The 27,460-nt window shown below is 41.8% G+C and overlaps 1 protein-coding gene across 1 annotated transcript in view; it reads left to right on the forward strand.

Moving 5' to 3' along the window:
- grin2da (glutamate receptor, ionotropic, N-methyl D-aspartate 2D, a) overlaps positions 1–27,460 on the forward strand; it is a 568,510-nt gene that overhangs the window by 300,674 nt on the left and 240,376 nt on the right. The window contains exons 5-6 of the mRNA XM_034160100.1: positions 5,062–5,249; positions 14,855–14,995. Coding sequence (XP_034015991.1) covers positions 5,062–5,249; positions 14,855–14,995 — 329 coding nt within the window. The remainder of the gene's footprint in view (positions 1–5,061; positions 5,250–14,854; positions 14,996–27,460) is intronic.

A 27,460-nucleotide genomic window follows, 5' to 3' on the forward strand; every position in this document is an offset into this window, starting at 1 on the left:
CAACATCTATAAATGCAGAGAATATATTCAAGAGAGTTTTAGGCACTAGAGTTTAATGCTGTTGTCCATGGAGCCTGAACAGAGTGCCTGAAATGCATTTGTCCTGTCTTGATGTACTGAGATTACATCATCCTACCCAAAATGCATTGCGGGTCACAGGATGTGCTCACAAAACCTTAACAATTAGCACATTACTTTAAAACTAAAACATATATCTGATATTTTCACTTAATAAAACTTCAGACATGACAGTAACTTGTCCAAAATTAGTTTGGTTAAAATTTGAACCATAAGTTAAAAATGTATGCCTCTGGTGACTTAGGTGATATCGCCAGCATATCAGTATGGTGTTAAAGGAAATGTTTTTTTTTTCTTTTGGGGCTGTTTCTCCTTGCAGAGGATTGAAATGCTTTTTATATAAGCGGCTTTCTTCTGTTTGCAAAGGTTATAGCTGTGCGTCTGTTACAAAACATTTAACAGGTGAGTGCTAAACTAATTTTAAAAATGCTTGTCGCTGTTCAGCTTTGTTTATTTTGTTTATCGGTTTAAAGTTATCAGACAAAGATTAATCGGAAGATAATTGGTCCGATAATGGTTTTTAAAGTTATCTAAAAAGATAATCCGATAAAGAAAACATTCTTCGATAATTATCTGTTATCGGATTATCGGAATTGTGCCCAACACTGCCCATAACTAATTAAAATGATACATCCAACCCCTTTGTGCGCTGCACCCTATTTGAACTGAACACACATCAAATGGACTTGCACTATATATTGAAGATCTTGTGCCATAGATTGTAAAGAAAAAACCCTTACAATGTAAAATTTTACAAAAACTCAAAACAGTCAATGTCATGGCCCTTTCATACTGACAATTACCCGGCGCTTGGCAACAGAGTAAAACGTTAATGTGGATTATATAATGACTGAGTGGGTCCTTGTCATTTGATTGGTGCTTTGTATGTCACATGACATGGATTATTTGTTCCATTTGTGTTGACTTGCATTTAGTGTGCAAATTTGGTTCCATACGTTTGTACCATTGCACGCTGCCAACCCCGCCCACTCACATACTAGTGGGGGTAGTGTTTAGCTAAACGTGGCGGAGTTTGTTTTGCTGTTGGACGATGATATGAATGAGCTAATTAGCGGTGCTAATTCTTGTAACACACATACACACAAAAACAAAAGCACTACTCCGTAAGCCGTCTTTAGGTATGAAGAGCTGTTAGGATGAAAAGCTGGACAAATTTCTGATGTGATTTTTCGCTGGACTGAGGAAGTACACAGTCTTTTTTTGTTGTTGTTGTTGGAACAACATGAAGTCAGTGCACAGCATCATGAACTACACTGTCAGAATTATTAACTGTTTTTCCAAGTTGAGTGAGAACAATTTTGGACTCACATTGGACTGTTGATGTCAAAGCACCAGTGATGAACACCAAAATTTAAGTCCCTTTTTTGTTGTTTATAAATTAATATAATATCAAATGACAAGGATCTTTTTTAGCTGTTATATAAAAACAAATAATGAATGTTTTTACATTCTTTCAATGGAACAAATATTTAATTCGGTGAAAGCTGGAGTGTGCTACCAATGCACCCGCCTTCCAATGGCGAAAATTTAACTACAACCTATAGAAAGTCAGTGGAGCATCACCCAATGTCAAGGTCCACCAATACAGCACTGCAGTCTGTTGAGCTACATCGACCTGAGGTGAAGACAGGAAATCTGGACCCCTGGAGCGTGCCTTTTGTGACGTTTCATAGAGATTTTTGGGAATCTCCAAAATTATTTCTTTTTTTAATCTAATAAAATTTTTTTGTCTCATTAGCACCTCCCTGAAGCTTAAAGTATTTGTTGCAGATCAGGGAAATGGTTTTTACACCGACTTTTCCAAAAAACAGTTGTGTTTGTGAAAAGAGTAAAAGTGAGAAATGTTCAGTAGTCTGCTTCTTGGGTCAAGACGTCAGTACTAAAGTGAGGAGCTGCTGCACTTAAAGTTCTTGATCGTTAAAAAAATACCAGATTCTTTGCACCATTGATGCAGATCTTTCCACAAAGGGATCTGCATGATCGTGCAAACGGGCTGCTTATCTGCATGATCATGCAAACGGGCTGCTTTGGTTTCCAGGCTGCATATTAATGCGGTTAAATCTGTCACCATAAAAAATGGAGACCCACTGGGACCTAAACGAAGTGTTTTCTTCCAAAATGAGATGTCCAACATTTGAAAAATGAGCCAGCTGTGCAAAGAAGTGATTGATGGCTTAAAATTATAATGAATTATGCTCTTTTTCTGAAGGATAACGGGACACTGGGAAGTTGGACCCCACTAGGGATGAGAGGAGGAAATTTTTTTTCAGAAATACAGAGTTGCAAACTTCATCCTGTCATATGTGCAGGCTAAATAAAAATACGACTCGGGGGATGTGATTGACAGGGACTAGACCCACGTTGACCTCCATCCCATCAGCTGAGTGGGAGAAATTGGCACCATCTCACTGTTTTTGCAGTCTCATATTTGAGTTTGACATGCCTGGTGTTTCATCGCTGACTCAATCACATGACGCACACAAACTTTCCACCACTTTTCTATTTCTAATCTTCGATTTGTCTTCTTAACCCCTCCCCCCATTTTCAATTCCCCTGTTTAAAAATGTATGAATGAAAATGGAAGCAGGTCGAGATGCCTAATTTTTCACACACAGCCTTGATGTTAAAAAAGAAAAGTAGAAATATTTAAGCAGTCCCAGTATGTCGATGCAGAAATACACACAATCCATAACTGTGAGGAAAACATGAAAGGGCATTATGGGATTGAAAAGGAGCACTGGGAACAACTGGCACCATGAAGAATTGGATGGGGATTTCTCCTCTGCACATCCATCCATCTTTTTTGCCTCTTTCCCCCTCACTACATCACTCCTCTTCCCTCTTGTCCCATTCCACAGCTCGTCCTTCGCTTCTTTATTTCTCCTTTTCCCACCTTGCTTCTCAGGCCTGGCTGGTTTTTATATTTGGCAGGACAAGACGTTTGGCATTTTCCCACGTTATAGTTGAGTCATGAAACCTCAAGTCTGAGTCGGACCTCGAGCCCCCACTGTTAAAGTCTGTGTCCAAGTCCATGTCACTATAAGACGAGTCTGTGTCAAAGCCACTAACAAACAGTGGGATTCAAGTTTGGATTCCAGTGTTCAGCTCCATGTCCAAACCACTAAAAAACAGCCCAAGTCTGTTCCTGAGTCCCCAGTGTTCAAGTCTGTGTCCATGTCCAAATGACAAAAAAAGGAGTCCAAATAGTGTCCAAATAGAGGTCACTAAAGATGAGACCCTGTTACATCTTTAGTCTCCAGTGTTCGGGTACACGTCAGAGTCATTAAAGAAGAGTCCGACATGAATCATGAACCCCCAGTGTTTGAGTTCCAGTCCAAGTCCAAATCACTAAGAAAGATCTCAGTCAATTCTTGAGCCCCGGAGATATCTTGAGTCCCCAACGTTCAAGTCCAAGCAATGAAAGAAGAGTCTATGTTGAATCTTGATTCCCCACTGTTTGGGTACACATCAGAGACATTAAAGAAGAGTCTGACATGAGTCATGATTCCCCACTGTTCGAGTCCAAGTCCAAATCACTAAGGAAGAATCTGAGTCAATTCTTGAGCCCCAGAGATATCATGAGTCCCCAATATTCAAGTCCAAGCCATGAAAGAAGAGTCCATGTTGAATGTTGAGTCCCCAGTGTTCAGGTACATGCCAGAGTCATTAAAGAAGAGTCCGGCATAGTCATGATTCCCCACTGTTTGAGTCCCAATTCAAATCCAAATCACTAAGGAAGAATCTGAGTCAATTCGTGAGCCCCAGAGATATCATGAGTCCCCAGTATTCACGTCCAAGCCATGAAAGAAGAGTCCATGTTGAATCTTGGGTCCCCAGTGTTCAGGTACATGCCAGAGTCATTAAAGAAGAGTCCAACACGAGTCATGAACCCCCAGTGTTTGAATCCCAGTCCAGGTCCAAATCACTAAGGAAGAATCTGAGTCAATTCGTGAGTCCCAGAGATATCTTGAGTCTCCAGTGTTCAAGTCCAAGCCATGGAAGAAGAGTCCAAGTTGAATCTTGAGTTCCCAGTGTTCGGGTACACGTCAGACTCATTAAAGAAGAGTCCAACATGAGTCATGAACCCCCAGTGTTTGAGTTCCAGTCCAAGTCCAAATCATTAAGAAGAATTTGAGTCAATTCTTGAGTCCCAGAGATATCTTCTGTCTCCAATGTTCAAGACCAAGCCATGAAAGAAGAGTCCAAGTTGGATCTTGAGTCCCCAGTGTTCAGGTCCCTTTCAAATTCCAAGTCAGTAAAGAAGAGTCTATATGAGTCCCCAGTTCCTGAGTCAAGTCTCCACTACAATATTAAAATTAATATAGCTATCAACAGCTTATTAAAATTATCATGGCATATTTCAGATACAAATCAAATCAAAAGGCCTAGTCTCCAACTTTGGATTACAAATACAGTCATTCCTCAAGTCTGAGTTCAGGTTCAGTTCAGTGCTTAATTCCAAATCAAGTCATGAGTTTTGCAAATCACTACGTGAGTAGGACTTGAGGGTGGGTCCTGGTCAAATATTAAGGTTGTTTTTTTTGTTGTTTTTTTTTTTAATTGTATCAAATACTTTTTTTTTCATTCTCTCACACTTGACATGTACCTACGATAAAAATGACAAACCTCTCCATCCTTTGTAGACGGGAAAACTTGCAAGATGGACAACGGATCAGTTACTTATTTGCCTCACTCTACAATAAATATGGGTTATGGTTACACAAATCCACAATTGTGGCTTCAAAAAAGAGAGAATGTTCATGCGAATAGAAAATTGCAGGAATGTTTGGTGTTGGAGGTATGCTTTCATCCTTTAACTGGCTATATTTACAGTTCCTTTTTGTTTTTCCTTGCTTATCTTTCTTCTGTTCATCCTCCCTCATTCCCCTCTTTTTCTGTTATCTTGGCCGTCTTTCCTCAGTTGATTTTCAACTACCGTCCTTTTTATGTCTCCTTGTGTAGGTCCGCCTGCTGTACTGCTCCCTGGAGGAGGCTGAGCTGATTTTCCGGGGAGCCTGGGCAGTGGGTCAGGCCGGGCCCAGCCACATGTGGTTTGCGGTGGGACCAGCACTGTCTGGTTTGGGGCTGGAGGGACTGCCCAAGGCCCTCTTCGCTATCCGCCCACAGGGATGGAGGGACGAGCCGCGCAGGTACAAATCCAGCAGAAGGTTTAAGGTTTCAGACAACAGTAGAGAGCGAAGATGGTGATTTAGTTCCACTCCCAGCAGTGAGGGTTACTGTTTTCACACATATTTTTTTGTAGCTTCTATGATGTCAAATAGTTCAGCACAATTTGATTGGGCAGTTTGAAAGTTGCACATCAGCATTAGCTCCTCCCACACCTGGCTGGCTTTGTGCAAGTTCCAGTTAATGCCACAAATCTCCACCCATAATGCATTCCATCAAACAATAACTGTCCCATTGATGTCCGTCCCTCAGAGACACAGATGAGTTGTCCTGAAATCTGTCAATTGTTCCAGATAAGTGAGATTAATAACTAATCTGTCGGGGTTCTTCCTCTTGCCCGCCCTGACAGAATGCGCTCCCCTCGGCTTCTCTTTGGCTGCACTCTGTGAAATGTACCAGGAAATTTACCCTTTAACTTTAAGTGCTTGTTGAGCAGCTTAGACTCTGTCAACTCTGATGATCAAGATATCCATGGAGAGCTTCGGGGCTTGTGTATGAGCTGCTATAATCCATTTACGTACAGCCGGTACAGTTCCAGCATGGTCGCCATGAATCTACACTGAGTCACTTCCTTTGGCAGTTATTCCAGGCAGACGCTCAGCTTCCCCACTTAAATACAGTGGAAATATACCTGCAAGATCAAAGATACATGAACAATTTTTTTTACCTCCGCCAAGGAGGTTATGTTTTTGGTCGCGTTTGTCTGTCTGTCAGCAGGATAATTCAAAAGGTTCTGAAGGGATTTTGATGAAATTTTGTGGAGTGGTTGGAAATGACAAGAGGAGCAAGTGATTAGATTTTAGTCACGATTTTTATCACGATCCGGATCCAGGAATTTTTTAAAGGATTCTTCACCATTGCGGGATGCCGAAAGAAAATAGTTCCACAAAACGTGGATCCACTACACCTGATCCAGGGGGGTCTGGATCCACTCGTAAACCCGAGGATTCACATCCAGTTGAGGTATAAAGTATTTCATGCATGAAAAAACAGAAAGTAAAAAAAAAAAAAAAAAAAAAGGTGCTTAATACATCTTAAAGACGTCAGAACTTTTCTCGAACATTTTCAGGAAAAGTCTAATAATTTGATCAGAGAACTGAAAACAAGCTGTTTGTGAGATGGACTGTCTCTGTTTGTCATGTTTTCTTTGTTTTTTGTTTGTTTTTTATTTTAGCTAGAAACTTAAATACTTCATTTAATACACAGTAAAAGTTGGAGGGGCTCCACAAAATGTCATTGAAATGAAAAATATCTAGTAAATTGCTTTATAAATACCAAGGTATATGTTTTAGTCACCCGTGCTCCTCTTAAATGTGGTATCAATGCACACGCACATCACGACGATATACAGCTTCTGTATATTCTGTGATGGTGCGCGGCTGCGGCCGACGTGCTTGATGAATTCCTGCGCAAAAAGTAGTTCCCAGAAAATTGTGATATATTCCTGTGAGATAATAAGTATATCGCATCTAAATCAACTCTAAAATATACCACTAATAAAATTATAAAGATAAGTGAAGTTTTAAGAGTGGGCGTAATAAATCAATAAATAATACATTTTTGGAGTATGGAGTTAAATTTGTCTCATTAATACTTGCAAATGCACAGAGGGTGATTTACAAATAACCTTTGATTTCTGATTTGTAACTCTTTTTTATTTATTTATTTTTTTTTTTATCTCAGACCAGATTCGGAACCTCGTTAACAAATTAATCAAAATACTGAAGAGCCAAAGATGAGAATTATTTGCACACTAGTTTAGTTTTTTGTTTTATTTTTTATTTTATTTTTTATTTTTTGTCTTTTTCTTGGTTGCACTGATATGTATTTGTTGAGTTCTACACTGCTGAGCCTCAAATCTTCCTTAAAAACTAGACAAGGATCAGTGAAAAACCTGTTCCTGCAGCAGCAGAACCACATGCTGTTTTTATGATGTATTCTCTGCTGCCGTGGCGACCTGATTTCACCACTGGGATCATTAAATTTTCATCTAAACTAAACAGGTTGACTGAGTGCGTGTAGGTGAGAGGTGCATCACTCAATCAGCTCCTAAATCAGTCCCAAACACACACTTTGTGAAGATATCTCAGCTATTTTGTAAATTAGATGAACAGTGTTCAGCCACTAGAGGTCACTCATATTAACATTTTGGCACCACATTTACAGAGCAAATTACAGTTCGTAACAACGAAATTATCCATAATTCCCTGGTTATTCCCTTGTAAAAGTAATTATAAAAATTGTTAAATGTAGTTCATGCTTGTGGAATTGAGTCTTGTGATGTAATGATACGGGTGAAACGTGATGTTGGTATATCCAAATTTACTCACAGCATCAGTTTCTGCAACTTTATGGGATGCTTTTTGTAAAATCAAATGTGGACCATTTTTTTTATGTTATTATTATTTAGCACAATTTTATTTGATGTATGTCTTTCTCTGTCCATTCATCCATCCATTTTCTAAACCCACTAATTCCAGTATCACGGTCACGGGCTGAAGCATTTAGGTCTTTATATTAAACTTTATATTAAACTTTGTTTTTGTGGACATTTTTAATGATCCATTCATTTCTTGTGAAAATATAAAATGAAACAGCTTTTTTAAAAATAATAGTTCCTGTTTTCAGAGCCTTTTATTTAGAAGCAGGTGTTGGTTTGCTGGATTTTCCGGACATTTAACCAGATGATGGTCTCTTCTGCAGCTTTGACCTCTGGTGGAGTTGTTTAAGACACTTTTGTCCCATGCTGAAAGCAAAGATGTTTTCGTCTGGCTGGACTTCATGGTGTTCAGCTCATCATTGGAAGTTTTTGAAGTGTGTCTGAATTTATGTTGCCTGCACAGCAAATGTTCCTGACTGGAAAAAAAACAAAAACAAACAAACAACAACAGCAACAAAAAAAAATAAACAGTTGGAAAAAAAATGGGGAAAAAAAACCTGGGGGGAAAAAACACTTGAAAAAAATCTAAGTTATTTAAAGTTGAGTTTTTTGTGGTCTCAGCAGTAACAAAAAAAGTAGCTTTATTTAGAAAAAATAAAAATGGACAACCATTTACAAATTAAAGCATTCACTCAGCTCAACTGTGCTAAAAGGCTAAGCTACCTTTAGCTGAGTATTAAAACTTCAGTGCAGTAAATGTCACATTTTATTGTTAAATTATTTTCACCTCGAGTTAGCTGCAGAACTAAGCTCCAATGGACAAACTGGGTGTTTGTATGTATCCAAAAGTGAGGAATTTCAGATTGAGTGGGTCTGATGCATCACCCCGGCTGCCTGCCTCGCTCTGCTCGGGGATGAGGCCTGAACTCCGGCTCTTCCGTGTGGGTCTGCCCGCTGTCAGGGTTCAATCGATACCCCACCTAATCATCATTCCTCCCTGGGCTTGGCGTCACTCTAAAAAGTATCTGACAAAAAGCTTTTCCCAGCAGGATGATGGGAAAATTGTTTTATTGCTGTTTTTGTTTAAAGCTTTTTTGTGGTTCTACATATGCAAATCCAAGATGGCAATCGCTCAGCTTTTGTTGGGTTGTGGAAACAGCCAGAGTGTGATGTAGCAATCTCTGCCCCCCCCACTGCTTCCGAAGCGACACGTCTGATGTCACTGACGGTGTGAAAAACCCATAACTCTGTAGAAACAACTGCATATTCAGCTGTGATAATTTGTGTCATGACAAATATAGGTGAGGACCAATGAACCTTCTCTTTTGGGCCATGTTGGCAATTTTTAGCTTGCAAAATAAAATAAAGTTTCTTAGCCTTATTGCTCACACTCTGACTGCTGGGATAGGCTCCAGCCCCCCATGATCCTTAATTGGATTGAGCGGTTGAAAATGAGTGTCTATGTGTGAGAGCCTTATTGCTAATTGCTGGGTCCTGGTGGCCACTGCTTTAGTGGCCGCCACAAAGTAGTCCTGCACCCTGAGAAAGCAGAGTCCGGGCCGGTACATAGGGTTTAATTAGGTCAGCTACGTAGGGAGGTGCCAGTCTGTGAACAATTTTATGAGTTAGTAGCAGAACCTTAAAATCTGATCTCACAGGGACAAAAAGCCAGTGAAGAGATGACAAAATGGATGTAATGTGGACAAACTTTCTGCTTCCTGTCAAAAGTCTGGCAGCTTCATTTTGAACCAGTTGGAGACTCCTAATGCTGGACTGCAGTAAACCAGAAACTAGAACATTGCAGTAGTCTAATCTAAAAGAAACAAATGCATGAATCAGGGTCTCAGCATCAGCCATGGACAGGATGGGACAAATCTTTGCTATATTTCGCAGGTGGAAGAAAGCAGTCCTCGTAATATCTCTAATGTGGTGGCCAAAGGACAATGTAGGATCAAAAAATTACCCCAAAGTCCCTCACTTTGTCAGTGTGATGTATGACACACAAGCCTAGGCTAAGCGTTAGCTGGTCAAATTGATCCCGATGTCTCACTGGACCAAGAACCATCATTTCAGTCTTATCAGAGTTTAAATGTAGGAAATTGCTAGACATCCATCTTTTCACTGATGCAAGGCAATCTTCTACGGCTTTAATGTGGATGAGATTACCAGCAGTTATCGGCATGTATGACTGAGTGTCATCAGCATAGCAATGATAGGTAATCCAAAAACACCACAATATGTGCCCAAAGGGTGTGATATAAAGCAGGGGGGCTAAAACAGACCCCTGTGGCACCCTTCATTTCATGTCACTAAGGTTACAGGTAGTGTTGTACAAAACACAGTGAGAACAACTGGTCAGGCTTGATGTCAACCACACAAGGGCACTCCCAGTAATCCCAAAATGATTCTCCAACCTATCGAGTAGAATATGATGATCCACGGTATCAAACACAGCACTAACATAAAACGGCACCAAGACCGTAATGGTGTTACGGTGCAAGATCCATTGCAAGCAGAAGATCATTCACCAATATAGTGAGAGCTGTCTCTTGGGAATGATATTTTCTAAAAGCAGACTGCAGTGGCTCAAAAAGATTATTCTCAGTAAGATAGTCCAAAAGCTTCCATGAAACCACCTTTTCCAGAATTTTATAGCAAAATGATAGATTTGATATCGGCCTGTAGTTTTTCAATACACTAGATTAGGTTTCTTAAGTAATGGTTTAATCACTGCAGATTTGAAACATTTCGGACCAGATCGAGAGATTAATAATTTCCAGCACAGGAAAGAGTGGGCCACAGGTCCTTCAACACTTTTGTCGGTATAGGATCAAATAAGCAGGATGTGCTTTTTGTAGACTTTATAAGTTTCGTCAGCATGCCTATTGAGATACTATCAAATTCTGTAAATCTAGGTAATACCTCAGTAATGGCACCCACCTCAATAGCAGGGTGTAGTGGCTGGGTTAAAGCTAGAGTTGGTAGTCCTGGAGAGCTAGCAAGCGATTCCAGAAGATTTGAAAGTAGCACCATCTGTAGGTTCCACCCCCCGCTTCCCCCTACCCTGTCAGTGCTCCGTCCAAAGCCATGCCCCACCAACTTGAACGTGCATCTGACTGTGGGACTCAGCAGGGCAGAGGAGAGCCGACTAAAGGCCCCCTGACACGCAGTAGTACGCATGTCGTCATTGTGATGATACCACCCACTGTTTTCACAGCTGAACAGCGTTTCTTTGTTCTACCAGCTGCCACACACTCTGCGCTGGACGCTGTGTATATAAAATAATTATTTTGTTCCAGATTAAACATTTTCTCTGCAAATTGGCCATTGAAAATGGTTGTAAGTAGGTTTAGGTTTGAGACATTCCACATGGGTTGTAGGTAGCAAGCACGAAATATCCTCCACTAGCTTAACAGATGGTCTGGTCGTTAGCCGCTAGGCTTTCAATCTGTGTTTTTCCTGATGCTGTTTAGATATTGGAGTACGTTCATGTCCGACTTGGTTTTTTGCATCGTGTTCTTAGTTTCCTGGTTTGTAACAAAAATACGCGCTGCGGCCCGATTGTCGATATAGGAAAATATCCGACCGGTACTCAGCCAATCAGAGTGTGCGTGGAGTTGCAGACATATAATAATTGTGTAAAATATTTTGTAATGTCTTTAGCTGAAAAGCTGATGATTATTTGCCACAATTTCTGATTTGCTTTGCTCGTGCAAGTGCAGAACTGTACAGTTGAACTTTGACCCTTTGTTGGACATAGGAAGAAGCACAGTCATGAAGAAGAGAATTGTTAGACACTTCAGTTTGATATTTTAGGCCACTGAAGTGATTCAAAAAGTGGTGCCTTTTGTGTTTTAGGGCACATGCAGGCTTTCAATGTTACATGTTTAGTATCATCTGTGGCATTTGGATGGAAACCTGCTAATAAGGCAGTGCAGTCACTGAGATGACAGGCGTCTGTTCCATTTGCATGATAAACAGTTTGGATCTGCTGTTCATGGATCCTGTGTGATTGGTGAAGATTCTCCAGGCGTCACTGGTGATGCCGTTATTTCAACGACTGAGCTAGAAGACACGTGTCTTTCGATTGATTGTGACAGAGTCCTGCCGAGCTGCTGTCAGCAGTCCATTGCAGTAGAAGTACACTCTGCAGCTGCTCTTTGCCGCTGATGGCTTCTCTCGAGATCCTCTGCAGACACTAAAAAGTGATGCTTAGGATTTGGACCAGTGGTTTTTGTGAACATATTAAAGAAAGAGCTTGTTGCATCACCACCAGCAGCTCTTTTTATGTCACAAGTCCAATTAAACCCAACCTTATTAACCATTTCAAATAAAAAAGAGGCCTTACTTTGATTTTAGTCATTGTAAAGAACCCTACCAGCCATTTTCCAGTGTTAGGTGAATGCACTTGGTGAACAGTTTACATTAGTGGCAGCCATTTTTCTACCGAGTTAATTGGATTCATGACGCTAAAAACATTGACATTTGAAACCTTTTTTTTGACTGGTAAAGTTTTAGAGTGAACAATTTGCTATCTATTTTTTTAACAATTAAAGCCTCCAAGAGAACAGCTGTCTCCTCGTATTTAAACTCTTCTACCCTCATCACCTTTAGTCCTTACACCTTCACTATTCCACCAATCTGCCTTCTAGCTCCAACTAACGTTCATTCCCCATCTCTCCAGAGCATATCTCCAGGTTCATCTCAACCTGCCCTCTACTCTCACAACATATCACAATGTCATTTACAAACAGATCAGTTCATGGAAACTCCTGCCAGATCCTGTCTGTCAACCTGTCAATCACCATTGTAAATGAGGACAGGCTCAGAGCAGATCCTTAACACACAGAATTTTGGTTTTTAATTCCGAAATGTGCATCAAGATAAGGGAACGTGAAGAACAGATTTCTGTTTGGTGGTCATTAACAATCTGCTTCTTCGGTAATGCCTTGCCAAATGAAACCTTCATGTAATTGGAGGGTTTTTTTTATTATTTATTTTAGCCATCTGTGGTTGCATCACTTCAATAGGACATCACAGGCTCGTTTGAACCCTGTGTGATATCGCAGTATTTGACCACTTATGGGGACCGCCGCTCCTGTTGCACAATATATACACAGCATAACGTCACACGGAAAAATGGTGTACTGCTTTGTTTTCAGCTGCAATCACCAAAGCACTCAAGAAAAGTTTTTTTTTTTTTGGTTCCCAGTGGAGAAGGGAAGACAAGGCAGACAGGAGACGTCTGGTAATTATTATCACTTTACCGGGGCGTTGCTGGGCCGGTATCGTAGATATGTCAAAGCTATCTGGCTGTACCCACCCACTGTGTGTAAACAAATAACATCATAGCGCGCAGCCCAAGAACTGTCCGCAGAGGAGAAAAAAAACTGTCCGCAGAGGAAAAGATGAAAAGGCGAGAAATGTGTTTTGGTCCCAATATGGATATTCCGGATGATTTTCTCATGGATAGTACGACAATGAACAGCAGCTAAAGCAGCCAGCTTGATGACGCACTGCCGAATTTGGAGAGCAGCACGCGCCACCCGACACGACAAAAGTTAAGTGAGCCAACTTTTTATGTACGCGTTACTTGTTGTGTATCACAGTAAAAAGTGATAATAATGCAATTAACATGCTGTTGTCGTGCAGTATGCATTTTTCTGAGTCCCTCCGTCCATGCCCAGTCGCCCAAAATGACAGCTATTCACCCGAGTTAATAGCTGTCATTTTGGGCGACTGGGCATGGACATCGGGCCTCTTGAAAATGCATACCGCCCTCCAAAAGCATGTTATTGTATTAGTGTTAGCCTACACAGCTAACCAGAGTAGCTTTGTTCTCTCGCCTGCAAAACTGCCTCGACATGTTTGAGCTCCGGGTCACAATCAAACCGCAACACTTGCACTTTTCCACCACATCTGCACTTTTTCTTTGCATTTTCACTTTGTTTGCATCTAATTTGTCCAAAAAACTCTGAGAAAATGCTGTGTTTTTGTCCCCAGAAGTAGAGAAATGATGTCATATGCGTCATGTTTTACCTCATTAGCCCCTGCCCTCAAATGAGACTGCACTGCCCAACTGAACTGAAATACAACTGCAAGATTTAATGAGAATTTTCTAGATTGCACTGACCTAATGAAAGGTAATTTGTTTACACTACAGTTTGCCTGTAACATATTCAGTAGCATGAACTTTGCAATGTAGCGGTACATACATTACCTATGCAGAGATAATGCACAAACCTTAACTGGGGTCAGAGGTGGGTTTTGATAAATCAGAATCTGGACACATTTGATGAGGTGAGTGATGCGGCCTTGTGGAATGTCACTTCACTCCCCCTCAAAGGCGAGAAGTTGGTGGATGTTTTGCAGCCGTGATACACTTTGGGAATGTCTAGCGTGTTTGACGGCAGATAACTGTGTAGTGGATTTACAGGACAGTTGGCGACGCCCCTAAATGATGTCCCAGCCTCTGGCCTGTCAATCACCAGATCCTGCCTCCCTCCTCTGCTCATCTGTGGTGTGTCGCCCTCTGATTTAATCTTAGACTTTTTTTTTAAATTGCCTTCAGCCTACGCAGTCTCGTTTCTTAACGTTTATCACCAGTTAAGTCGTACAAGACATTTCATTATGGAATTTGATGTTTCCCATTTTTCATCAAAGAACCAAAAAAAACAAACAAAAGCTGCAGCTTGTGACACTTGGTGAAAAATAAAGAAGTAAATCCCATATACAGCTTTCCACTTTTTGCAAAGTGGACAAACATCCAGGTTAGTACTGTAAAATTACAGCATGATTTGTCTGCCAATCTCTGTTATTAGGAGACCAAATATAATTATATATATATATATATATATATATATATATATATATATATATATATATATATATATATATATATATATGGGTAGTTTGAGGAGTTATTTTTTCTAAAATTAGTGTTAATTTGAAGTCCAGCGCCGGGTCGAGCTGGAGCTGCTTGTGTTTATGCGGAGTGTTGTTGCGTTGTGCTGTCGCTGTGTGTCCGGTTATTCCGGCAGGGACACCTGTCTTCCACGCAGGCTTTCTCTTTGTGTATCTTTCACTCTGTGTCTGTCCTGCAGACCTTTCCCCCAGACCTGAGCTCAGTCACAAAACACTTTAAAAAAATGTGTCCTTGTCTCACACCGTTCTCCTCTAATCCTGTAGGCGCATTGCCAAGGGTGTCTCTGTGCTCACCCACGGAGCCATGGCTCTGCGGCGGGACCAAGGGACCTCCAGTCGGGCGCAGTATGCCGGCAACTGCCAGGGAGACGGCAACCATACCCATCGGGTCCCTGACAGAATCAGGTGAGGGGGGAGCTGTTCTCTGTAGTTTGTGGCACAAACATCGTATATGTCATGTCTCAGTTTTATGATTTTGTAACTGCAACACTTTATGGATTCTTGAATATTTATTTGAATTTTCTAAGTAAGCACAAAACATGTTTTGTTTTTTTTCCTCTCTAACTGTGTAGATTGTGGCCTGAACACATCAGATAGATTAGTTTCCATCCAGACGTTTATAGCAGTAAAAACCACGTCACTTGCAGCTATACGTTCACATTTCAGGACTTTAACATTTTGTTGGGTTAAAAAAAGACGGCAGAAGATGAGAACACGAAATTGGATTTCATTTTTAATTCTTTTTAACTGCATGCCTGACTAACGGCTGCTTCTCTTCTCCCACCCCGTGGGAACTGAAGCCTGGTTTCACTCTTTTCACCTGTCAGTGTTCACAGCAGCCGCCTGGTTTCTCCTAATAGACCAGCAGTGAATGTTCTTATTCAAATGTGCTAATTTACTTGAAAAAGCTGCACTGAATAACTCTGATAAATGAATTGCTCACATTATTAATGCAGGAGAGAGGACAGCGGATTCCACCAAACCATTTCCCACTGATACGCTCTGAATGTAAGTGTGCTTTTGAGCAAGGCGCTGAGTCCCTGCCCGCTTCGTTATGCGGTGATTCAGCTGATACCGCGGCCCACTTCAGTACCACATTAAACATATGAAGTAACGCATTGTTCTTACCTCTAACTCGACCAAAGTCCACATTGACAATTAATGTTTAAATCAGCTAAAATATTAATGTCAAATATTCTGTAAAACATTGGACCTTTTTCTCATTCTGAACCACAGACAAAAGTTCCTTATTTTCATGACTCATTACACACTCATCTTCAACTGCTTATCCAGGATCGGGTCGCAGGGGCAACAGCACCAGCAGGGGACCCCAGACTTCCCTTTCATGGGCCACATTGACCACCTCTGACTGGGGTTCCCAAGGCGTTCCCAGGCCAGTGTGGAGATAAAATCTATCCACTTAGTCCTGGGTCTTCTCTGGGGTCTCCTCACAGATGGATGTGCCTCCTCCCTAGAGAGGCGCCCTGGGGGCATCCTTACCAGATGCCTGAACCATCTCAGCTGGATCCTTTCAGTGCAAAGGAGCATTGGCTCTACTCCGAGCTCCTCACAGATGACTGAGCTTCTCACGTCACTCTAAGGGAGACACCAGCCACCCTCCTAAGGAAGCCCATTTTGGCCGCTTGTACCCGCGATCTATTCATGACCCAACCCTCATGAGCATAGATGAGAGCAGGAAAGAAGATTGACCAGTAGATCGAGAGCCTTGCCTTTTGGCTCAGCTCCCTTTCTACCCCTGCTGCACCGATTCTCTGGCCAATCTCACACTTCATTGTCCCCTCACTCATGAACAAGACCTCGAGGTACTTGAACTCCTTCACTTGGGGCAAGACCGCATTCCCTACCCAGAGATGGCAGTCCATGGGTTTCCTGCTGAGAACCATGGCCTCAGATTTAGAGGTGCTGATCCTCATCCCAGCCGCTTCACACTCAGGTGCAAACTGATCCAGTAAGTGTTGGAGGTCACCGGCCGATGAAGCCAACAGGACCACATCATCTGCAAAAAGCAGTGATGAGACCCTGAGCCCACCAAACTGAAGACCCTTCTCCCCCCGACTACACCTTGATATCCTCTCCATGAATATCACAAACAGGATTGGTGACAAGGTGCAGCCCTGGCGGAGGCCAACTTCCACCGGAAATGAGTCCGACTTACTGCTGAGGGCCCACATTCATATTTTTTACCAGCTGAATCCCTATATTAATGTAACCAATGTAATGTAATGTAACCAAAAACACTCTGGATGGAGTCTCTGGTATCCCCTATTGTGGCCAATCTGTACATGGAGCGAGTGGAGAAGACAGCCTTGACGTCGTTCATGGGCATCTCTCCCAGTCACTGGTTCAGATATGTCGATGACACATGGGTTAAAATCAAGCAACAGGAGGTCAAGGACTTTACAGAACACATCAATTCGGTGGATTCCAATATTAAGTTCACACGTGAGGATGCCAGAAACAACCATTTAGCCTTCTTGGGCTGTGATGTTACGATTGGAGAGAACAGGCAGGTCCATACAGAGGTTTACAGAAAACCCACTCACACCGACCAATATCTGCTCTTTGGCTCAAACCACCCCTTGAACACAAGCTCGGGGTGATCAGGACTCTTCAACACAGAGCCCTACAGGTGCCCACAACTGCAGAGGGAAGGGCTAAAGAACAACAACTTGTACGGAAAGCCCTCACAGTATGTGGGTACCCACGATGGTCCCTGGACAAAGTGCAGAAGTCCCAGAAAACAAAGAGACCAGGTAGACAGGAGACGGAGACAAGAAGAAGAGTGTCTCTCCCTTATTTAGCAGGAGTAGGGCAAAAACTACAAAGGATCTTCAGACAGCACAAAATCCCAGTTTACTTTAAACCGTTTAACACCTTGAGACAGAAATGAGTTCACCCTAAGGACAGGATCCCTAGTTACAAACAGAGCAATGTAGTGTATTATATCAGATGTCAGGAAAACTGTAATGAACACTACATAGGTGAGACTAAGCAACCTTTAAACAAGAGGCTATACCAGCACCGCAGAGAGGTCGCCAGTGGACCTCAGTCTGCAGTTCATCTCCACCTGAAAGACACTAACCACACGTTTGAGGACAAGGAAGTTAAAATCTTAGCCAGAGAGAAGAAATGGTTTGAGAGAGGTGTGAAGGAAGCATTCTTTGTAAAACAGTTGAAACCCAGCCTTAACCGGGGGGCGGGTCTCAGACATGCTTTGTCCCCTGTTTACAATGGGGTACTCAGGTCAAAGCAGTTTCAGTCTTTTGTTCATGGTAATGAGTCATTCACGTCATCAGGAGAGTCGTCAAGGGAGCCATCAGGGGAGGCTTCCATCCCATCATTAGCAGAGTGCTAACTAAAGCACAATAGGTGCTAATTAGAGCTATTGTTTAGTCACTAGCCTATAGCAGTCGGCCTCTCGGTAGGAGGGGTCTGGTTAGGTTAAAAACTCCAGCTTTTGTTGGCTTCTGGTTTATTCTTCTCTACAAGAGTCAAGACAGAAGTCAGACTACCAGAGCAAGAATTTTAGCTGAGGAAGCTTCTGTGATTTGAAGCGAAACGTCCTCATGTCAAGCAACCCAGTCCAGTCGAAGATTCAAGCTTCTCGACTATGGAAACCACCTGGACAACTGAGAGCCTACACAGAAACACTCTGGATGGAGCTCCAACTAAACAACATTACCACTAAAGGTTCCTGGAATAAATTCAGAGGTGGAAAGAACTGCTGCGTTTTTAATCTCAGAATTGAATTTGCATATCTCAAAAATGTTCTTCAGTTTCAAATCAGATTTGGGTACCTTTAACATGAATGCGAACACAGGCACAGATCAGTTATGGTGAATGAATACATCTTTCAGGCTTAATTTGTTTTTGTTGTTTTTGTGGAATCCTGAAGAAACATGTCATACTGTCATAGTTGTTGACACATTTCATCTTGATCCTAAGTGGGAAAAGTGGTTGTGTTTGGAGCTCGTGCCTGGAGTACGCCGGCAAAATGTGTTAAACAGACGCAGGTGCAAGGCAAAATGACATCACTTAAGAGCGGGAAATAAGACGGACAAGTGACAGCTTGATGAAGGCGTCACAGGAACCTTCAGCATCGCCTGCAGATGGACGCTTACTGCAGGTTGTCTGCATGAGAACGCGATGTTAAAGTCGGTGAAACACTTCACGGCCTTCAGAATCTGCCTTTTGAATGCTCTCCATCAGCTGTCTGTCACTCTGAGGCTGCTGGGAGTCTGATCAGGTGCTGCAGCAGCGTGAGTGACACCTGGAACACTCCTGAGGGATGTGCACATCCAAAAATATCTCCACTCTTACTGCTGGCTCAGAGCTAAAACACATGCTGTTCATATTTTTATCTCGTCTGCCCTTGTTCACATGTAAACATCTCTGTTTACTTTAAAGGAGTATTGCACAAAAAACGGGAGAACTGTGCTCGTACAGTGCAAACCTCAGCCAACACTAGTTTCCAATTCCACAAATTTTTACTTTACTTTTTTACTTTTTCATAAGCTAAACTTTAATACAAAATATAGATCAAAAGGGTTTTTTCAGTGTTAAAAAGAATAAAATATCTGGTAAAATCCGCAATATGGATCAGATGCGGATCAAACTAGACCAGCTAGACCCGAACTACAGGTTCCTGGAGAGCCGCCTCTGTGCTCCTCGCTGGCTCCGCGGCTCTCTAGCTTTTTATTTCTGCAAAATCGCTCTTTTGCGCGTGCGCGCTGCTGTTGTCCTTTCATGGACAGCCGCCTCTCTACTCTTTCTGGCTTCCGTTCCATCCATGGCTTGCTGGCTTTATTTTTTCCCTGGCTTTAAGCACAATCATTTTTACAACGTGATTCCACTTTTGACTTTGTGTTCGTCTGTTTATTTCTGCAAAAGCATTCTTTTGCGCGCTGTGCCGTTCTGCGTACAGAATGAGGTGGCCGTTTTATTATATACACCTGTGGATCATTTTCAATATATATATTTCTTTATTTCTTCCGCAGCTTACAAGTCACCATGATACAACTTTGTATTATGTCTTCAAAATCGCTCTTTTGCGCGCTGTCCACCTGTGTTGCCGCACAGCTCCTGCTCTTAGCTGCTCCACTGGAGTTATTATCTTCCATGGCTTTAAACACACATCCACTTTCACGCAGTCACCCAAATTTTAACTTTGTGTTCATCCAATATTGACTGAAATATCACTCTTTTGTGAGCTGGCGTTCTGCCTAAATGCTCGTTTGAAGCGTGATGAGGAGTCACTACTGCCTCAGTGCGCACACACAGCGGAGCTCATGTGATACATTAATTCCAGAAGTGATTACAGGTATTTTCGGCATCCAAGGTTTGACAGAAAATGATTAATCCGCTACAAAATAATTATTTTATATAGAGTCCAGTGCACAGAGCAGGTGGAATTTGGTGCGCAAAGAGGAAACCCGCTCCAAAAATAGCCTCTCAGTTCCTGCCTCAGTGCGCACACACAGTGATCCATTAACAACATATTAAATCAACATACTTTTACATATAACAGACATCAACATACAGACATACTTTTATAGCAAGGAACTGTTTTATCAAGCTACAAAAATATTAAAAATAATTACCTTAAGCTGCTCAAAATACATCCCACATGGAGCAGGAAAGAGAGGAAAAAAGTGTCCAGATGAAACAGTCCTCTGTGATGCCAGAAGTGATTAGAAGTGTATCAACATCCAAGGTTTGGCAGAAAATGATTAATCCACTACAAAATATATAGAGTCCAGCGCACAGAGCAGGTGCAATTGTGTACGCAAGAGGAGGAGCTGCTCCAAAAATAGCCTCTCAGGTCCTGTGAAGGTGCCAGGCACACGGATAATGGACTTTTTGCAGACTCGTAAGCACCACGCAAATGCCTCTAAGCCGTCGCAGTAACTCGAACACAAACTGCGCCACGCTGTTCTTGCTAAATTTTGAACATCTTGAAATTAGCACCACGCTCAGAGAGGAGCCTCGTTAACTGAAGATAATGCCTCTAAGAGCCACTCTGAGCCACTATAATGCCACGATAGCTGACGAAACAAAAAAAAACCAGGGTGCGTGGCTCCTTCTTCACTCCTTCGTCACTCGGTGGGACCGAGGCTTTAGCCTATTCATTGAGAGTGCCAGATGCACCTCATTGTCACAAAGGAGAGTGATTGAGCCACTTTTGATTGAGATATAATGCAAAACGTACATCAAATGGGCATTTCAATATTAAATTCAAATGTCCACAAAATCCACAATCCGGATCAGATCCAGATCAAACTTTGTCAAGTGATAGTGAGCATCAGTCTGTGCCTCATTTTCAAATCTGAGAGTGATTGGGGCACGTTTGATTAAGATATCATGTAAAATATACATTAAAGGGGGTTTTCAATGTTAAATTGAAATGGTCGCAAAATCTGTAATCTGGATCGGATTCAGATCAAACTTTGCAAGTCGATAAAGGATACCATCCTACATAATGCTTTCAAATATGACAGATTTGATCTTTTTTGACAGTTATGAATTTTTGGAAATGCGTTCAATATTAAAATATTTTTCCTGACTTTTCCGTTTGGCCTATCACCTTGAAAATTTAATCACTTTTTGCCAATTAGGATATGAATCTTCAGTAAAGAGTTCATAACAATATATGAAAAATTGTGGGCTCCAGGCTGTTCAAATACAGACAAATAGACACAAACAGACAAACAAATGAAAAGTCAGTATTACACTGACAATTCTTGTTGAAAGGTCTTTTTGCTCGTTTACTTTCAGTTTTCATGACGGATTGATTTGCACTTCCCAGCCACCGTACCATGGTACAAACGCTTCAAATTCAGTGGCTGAGAGAGAAGGATGAAGAATTGGCAGAGTACAGAAACGCCGGTTTTTACGCATGTTGTGATGTGCACAGAAGTGCATATAAGCCTTTTCACACTCTGGGAATGTGCATGCACGACCAGATTGGTTCAAAGGTCGAGAGGTGTAAAAACAAACAGACGCTCAGTCGGTCAGTGACAGCATCAGTCAAATGCAGTTGGGACGTTGTGTAAAACAGAATACAATGATTTGCAAGTCCTCTTCAACCTATATTCAATTGAACACACCACAAAAATAAGATATTTAATGTTCAAACTGATAAAATTTATTGTTTTTGTGCAAATATTTGCTCATTTTGAAATGGATGCCTGCAACACATTTCAAAAAAGCTGGGACAGTGGTATGTTTACCACTGTGTTACATCACCTTTCCTTCTAACAACACTCAATAAGCGTTTGGGAACTGAAGACACTAATTGTTGAAGCTTTATAGATGCAATTCTTTCCCATTCCAGCTTAATGTACAACTTCAGTTTTTCAACAGTCCGGGGTCTCTGTTGTCGTATTTTGCGCTTTGTAATGCACCACATGTTTTCAATGGGCGACAGGTCTGGACTGCAGGCAGGCCAGTCTAGTACTCGCACTCTTTTACTATGAAGCCACGCTGTTGTAACATGTGCAGAATTTGGCTTGGCATTGTCTTGCCGAAATAAGCAGGGACATCCCTGAAAAAAACGTTGCTTGGATGGCAGCATGTGTTGCTCCGAAACCTGGATGTACCTTTCAGCATTGATGGTGCCATCACAGATGTGTAAGTTGCCCATGCCATGGGCACTAACACACCCCCATACCATCACAGATGCTGGCTTTTGGACTTTGTGCTGGTAACAGTCTGAATATTTTTTCCTCTTTTGTCCAGAGGACATGACATCCATGATTTCCAAAAACAATTTGAAATGTGGACTCATCAGACCAAAGCACACTTTTCCACTTTGTCTGTCCATTTCAAATGAGCTCGGGCCCAGAGAAGACGCGGCGTTTCTGGATGTTGTTGATGTATGGCTTTTGCTTTGCATGGTAGAGTTTTAACTTGCACTTGTAGATGTAGCGACGAACTGTGTTAACTGACAATGGTTTTCTGAAGTGTTCCTGAGCCCACGCGGTAAGATCCTTTACACAATGTCTGTTTTTAATGCAGTGCTGCCTGAGGTATCGAAGGTCACAGGCATTCAGTGTTGGTTTTCGGCCTTGCTGCTTACATGTAGAAAGTTCTCCAGATTCTCTGAATCTTCTGATTATATTATGGACTGTAGATGATGGAATCCCTAAATTCCTTGCAATTGAACTTTGAGCAACATTGTTCTTAAACTGTTGGACTATTTTTACATGCAGTTGTTCACAAAGTGGTGATCCTCACCCATTTTTGCTTGTGAACGGCTGAGCCTTTTGGGGATGTTCCTTTCCTACATCATGAAACTCACCTGTTTCCAATTAACCTGTTCACCTGTGGAATGTTCCAAACAGTTGTTCTTTGAGCATTCATTAACTTTCCCAGTCTTTTGTTGCCCCTGTCCCAGCTTTTTTGAAATGCGTTGCAGGCATCCATTTCAAAATGAGCAAATATTTGCACAAATACAAAAAAGTCTGTCAGTTTGAACATTAAATATCTTGTCTTTGTGATGTATTCAATTGAATATAGGTTGAAGAGGATTTGCAAATCATTGTATTCTGTTTTATTTACATTTTACCCATCGTCCCAACTTCATTGGAATTTGAGTTATATGTTTACGAACAGACACCGCCTGTGTTGGCAGTGGGTCGAGTCGGACAAAACTAGAATTTTCAGTTCATGTGCAGCATAAGCTTCAGTTTTTCTTCCTTGGACACCCATACCATGTTTTCACAAAAATCTTTCAAGAAATCTACACTGCAATGGGAAAAATAATCAAAGTCTCATTCGTGCTGCCCACACAGTCAGTCATGATGCCTCGAGACTGCAATTTACACCTCTGGCCCTTTGACCTCGCATGTCAGACCCAGAAGCGAGTAAGACTGTGAAAAGGTTTATTTGACACACATTTTGTGCATCTAAATAGAGTTTTTTTACGGCTCTTTTTAAGAGCTCCTTTGGGGTGTAAAAACAGTATATTTTTTTACACTTTCACGGCACATTTAACAGCGCCGTCTTTAATTATAGTGATAGAAGAGCAGCAATGGAAGAAACCAGGTAAATGTAATAAGTATTTTACCTGAAAGGAAGCTTGTTGTAATGATGACGAAATGGTGAATATTAACAAAATGCTGCTTGTTGCCTGCTCTGTAAGATGATGTTAAGTTTAAGACAACCGTTTTGGATCAGAGCCCCTGTGCGGGCTGCGAACCTTCCCTGCAGCTTGACACCTGCTCAGTTGACATTGCAAAAGCTGTGATTCTCACTTTTCCTTTTTTCACTCCTTTCTGTCCTGTCATATTTTAAATAATAGATACAGTAAATATTTGAAGTATTATAAGTATTTGAACAACCTGCGGTTTTGCAAGTTCTCCCACTTAGAAATCATGGAGGGGTCTGAAATTTTCATCTTAGGTGCATGTCCACTGTGAGAGACATAATCTAAAAAAAAAAAAAAAAAAATCCAGAAATCACAATGTATAATTTTTTTAATATTTTATTTGTATGTTACTGCTGTAAATAAGTATTTGAACACCTACAAATCAGCAAGAATTCTGGCTCACACAGGCATGTTAATTTTTCTTTAAGAAGCCCTCTTATTCTGCACTCTTTACCTGTATTAATTGCACCTGTTTGAACTTGTTACCTGTATAAAAAACACCTGTTCACACACTCAATTAATCACAATCCAGCCTGTCCACCATAGCCAAGAACAAAGAGCTGTCTAAAGTCACCAGGGTCAAAATTGTAGACCTGCACAAGGCTGGGATGGACTACAGGACAGCAGGCAAGCAGCTTGGTAGAAGACAACAACTGTTATGATTATTTATTAGAAAGTGGAAGAAAAAAAGATGACTGTCAATCTCCCTCGGTCTGGGATTCCATGCAAGATCTCACTTTGTGGGGTAAGGATGATTCTGAGAAAGCTCAGAACTACACAAGAGGACCTGGTCAATGACCTGAAGAGAGCTGGGACCACAGTCACAAAGATTACATGAGTAACACATGATGCTGTCATGGTTTAAAATCCTGCAGGGCAGCAAGGTCCCCCTGCTCAAGCCAGCACATGTCCAGGCCCGTTTGAAGTTCACCAGTGACCATCTGGATGATCCAGAGGAGGCATGGGAGAAGGTCATGTGGTCAGATGAGACCAGAATAGAGCTTTTTGGAATCAACTCCACTTACCATGTTTAGAGGATGAGAACAACCCCAAGAAAACCATCCCAACTGTGAAGTATGGGGGTGGAAACATCATACTCTGGGGGTGCTCTTCTGCAAAGGGACGGGGCGACTGCATCATATTGAAGGGAGGATGGATGGGGTCATGTATTGCAAGATTGTGGCAAAGAACCTCCTTCCCTCAGTAAGAGCATTGAAGATGGGTCATGGCTGGGTCTTCCAACATGACAATGACCCCAAACACACAGCCCGGGCACCTAAGGAGGGGCTCCATAAGAAGCATTTCAAGGTCCTGGAGTGGCCTGGCCAGTCTCCAGACCTGAACTCAATAGAAAATCTTTGGAGGGAGCTGAAACTCCAAACATGAAAGATCTAGAGAAGATCTGTATGGAGGAGTGGACCAAAATCCCTGCTGCAGTGTGTGCAAATCTGGTAAAAAACTACAGGAAACGTTTGACCTCCGTAATTGCAAACAAAGGCTACTGTACCAAATATTAACATTGATTTTCACAGGTGTTCAAATACTTATTTGCAGCAGTAACATACAAATAAATTATTAAAAAAATCATACATTGTGATTTCCAGATTTTTTTTTTTTTTTTTTTTTTAGATTGTCTCTCACAGTGGACATGCACCTAAGGGCCCTGTCCCACTGGGGTTTAGGAGGATTTGTGTATGGATTGTGCACAAAACTGGCCCATATTCGCCAAACATCCGCAATATCCGTGTAACATTCCTGTATGAGTCACAGCCAGGATTTTTGAGCTGTTCAAAAATCTGGATGCAGATGACATCTGCCTTACATACTCCATATATACTCAATTCATACTCAATACATACTCACTCTATGCACTGTATATCTGCCATTAACCACTGATATCTGCAACTGACGGGGATTTGCGGCTTGGCAGCGGACCGGGACAGTGTGTAAAACAGATATATTGCATGCCCATCATGTCCACATCACAAACTAAAATATGATGTAGTGAATGCATACAAATTGGCCACGAATAACGCATTTTTATTACATCTCCTATGCAGCTGATTTGTGGACAATCTGTGAATGCATAACAAACCCATCACATAAATCCAAAGCACTATATGTGGCAGAAAGCGACATACCTGCCAGTCAGTGCCAGTCCAGCTGTGTAAATCCACAAAGACGTAGCTGCTGCAATCCAGGACTTTTATTTAACACCAACAAAATGAAGAGTTGCTGTTTAGCCACAACTCACGCTGAAGTCTGTTATCTGTGACACTCTCAAAAAAAAAAAAAAAAAACTGTCTCACACCCGGAGCGGCTTCCCCCCTCCCGCTCCCCAAACTCATGAACAGTTAACCCTCGCATGACAACATGAACATTAATTCTGTGATCAACTTGTCCAAGTCCAGCAAATGCTCCAGAGCCTGTATTGTTGGTGTGATTAGTGATGCCGACGGCCCGAGTGAGCTTATTTTATGACCGCAATGCAGATGCCGTGCACGCGCAACACGTGCGCGATGCATTCATAATACACCCGACATACTGCCGTGATAATCTCAATGTGATGGATCAGTTTCCTCACTACATGCGTTATATAACCATGATTGTTCATCATATATTCGCTATATATTATTAATATATCCGTAATTCATACTGGGACATTTGTCATTTTTGGCCATTTTTGTTGTGGACGACAACGAATGCCTGTAATTTGTGGACCCAATTCATGCGCAATTGATCCTCTCCCCAGTGGGACATGGCCCTAAGATGAAAATTTCAGACACCTCCATGATTTCTAAGTGGAAGAACTTGCAAAATCGCAGGGTGTTCAAGTACTAATTTTCGTCACTGTAGATGATATCATCAATAACATTCATTGATGAAACCACAGGGGAAGGGACTGCTTTACAATCTGTAGCTTCAAAAAATTTGTATATCAATGTCAGAAACAACATATCATAACTCAGCAGCGGCAGCACTTGTATACTGTGTGTTCTGTTTAAGTGTGTTTTGGCACAAAATGCACGGCACAGTATAATATGCAGAATGCAGCGCACTGCACTGTGTAGTCTGCAGGATACAACACACAGTGCAATGCATTACTACACACAGCATACGGTGCAAGTGTGTCTCCCAGTTCCTGCTGCTGAAAAACATCCCCACAGCATGATGCTGCCACCACCATGCTTCACTGTAGGGATGGTGCCTGGTTTCCTTGAAACATGATGCCTGGCTTTCACGCCTAAGAGTTCAATGTTTGTCGTATCAGACCAGAGAATTTTGTTTCTCCTGGTCTGAGAGTCTTTCAGGTGCCTTTCGGCAAACTCCAGGCGGGCTGCCATGTGCCTTTTACTAAGCAGTGCTTTCTGTCTGGCCACTCTACCATACAAGCCTGATTTGTTGATTGCTGGAGAGATGGTTCTCCTTCTGGAAGGTTCTCTTCTCTGCAGAGGAATGCTGGAGCACTGACAGTAACCATCAGGTCACCTCCCTAACTAAGGCCCTTCTCCACGATCACTCAGTTTGGACAGGTGACCAGCTATAGGAAGAGTCCTGGTGCATCCAGACTTCTTCCATTTAGACACGATGGAGGTCACTGTGCTCACTGGGACCTTCAAAGCAGCACAAATGTTTCTGTAACCTTCCCCAGATTTGTGCCTCAAGACAATCCTGTCTTGGAGGTCTGCAGGCAATTCCTT

Source organism: Thalassophryne amazonica, chromosome 20 (assembly GCF_902500255.1).
Source record: "Thalassophryne amazonica chromosome 20, fThaAma1.1, whole genome shotgun sequence".
NCBI lineage: Eukaryota > Metazoa > Chordata > Actinopteri > Batrachoidiformes > Batrachoididae > Thalassophryne > Thalassophryne amazonica.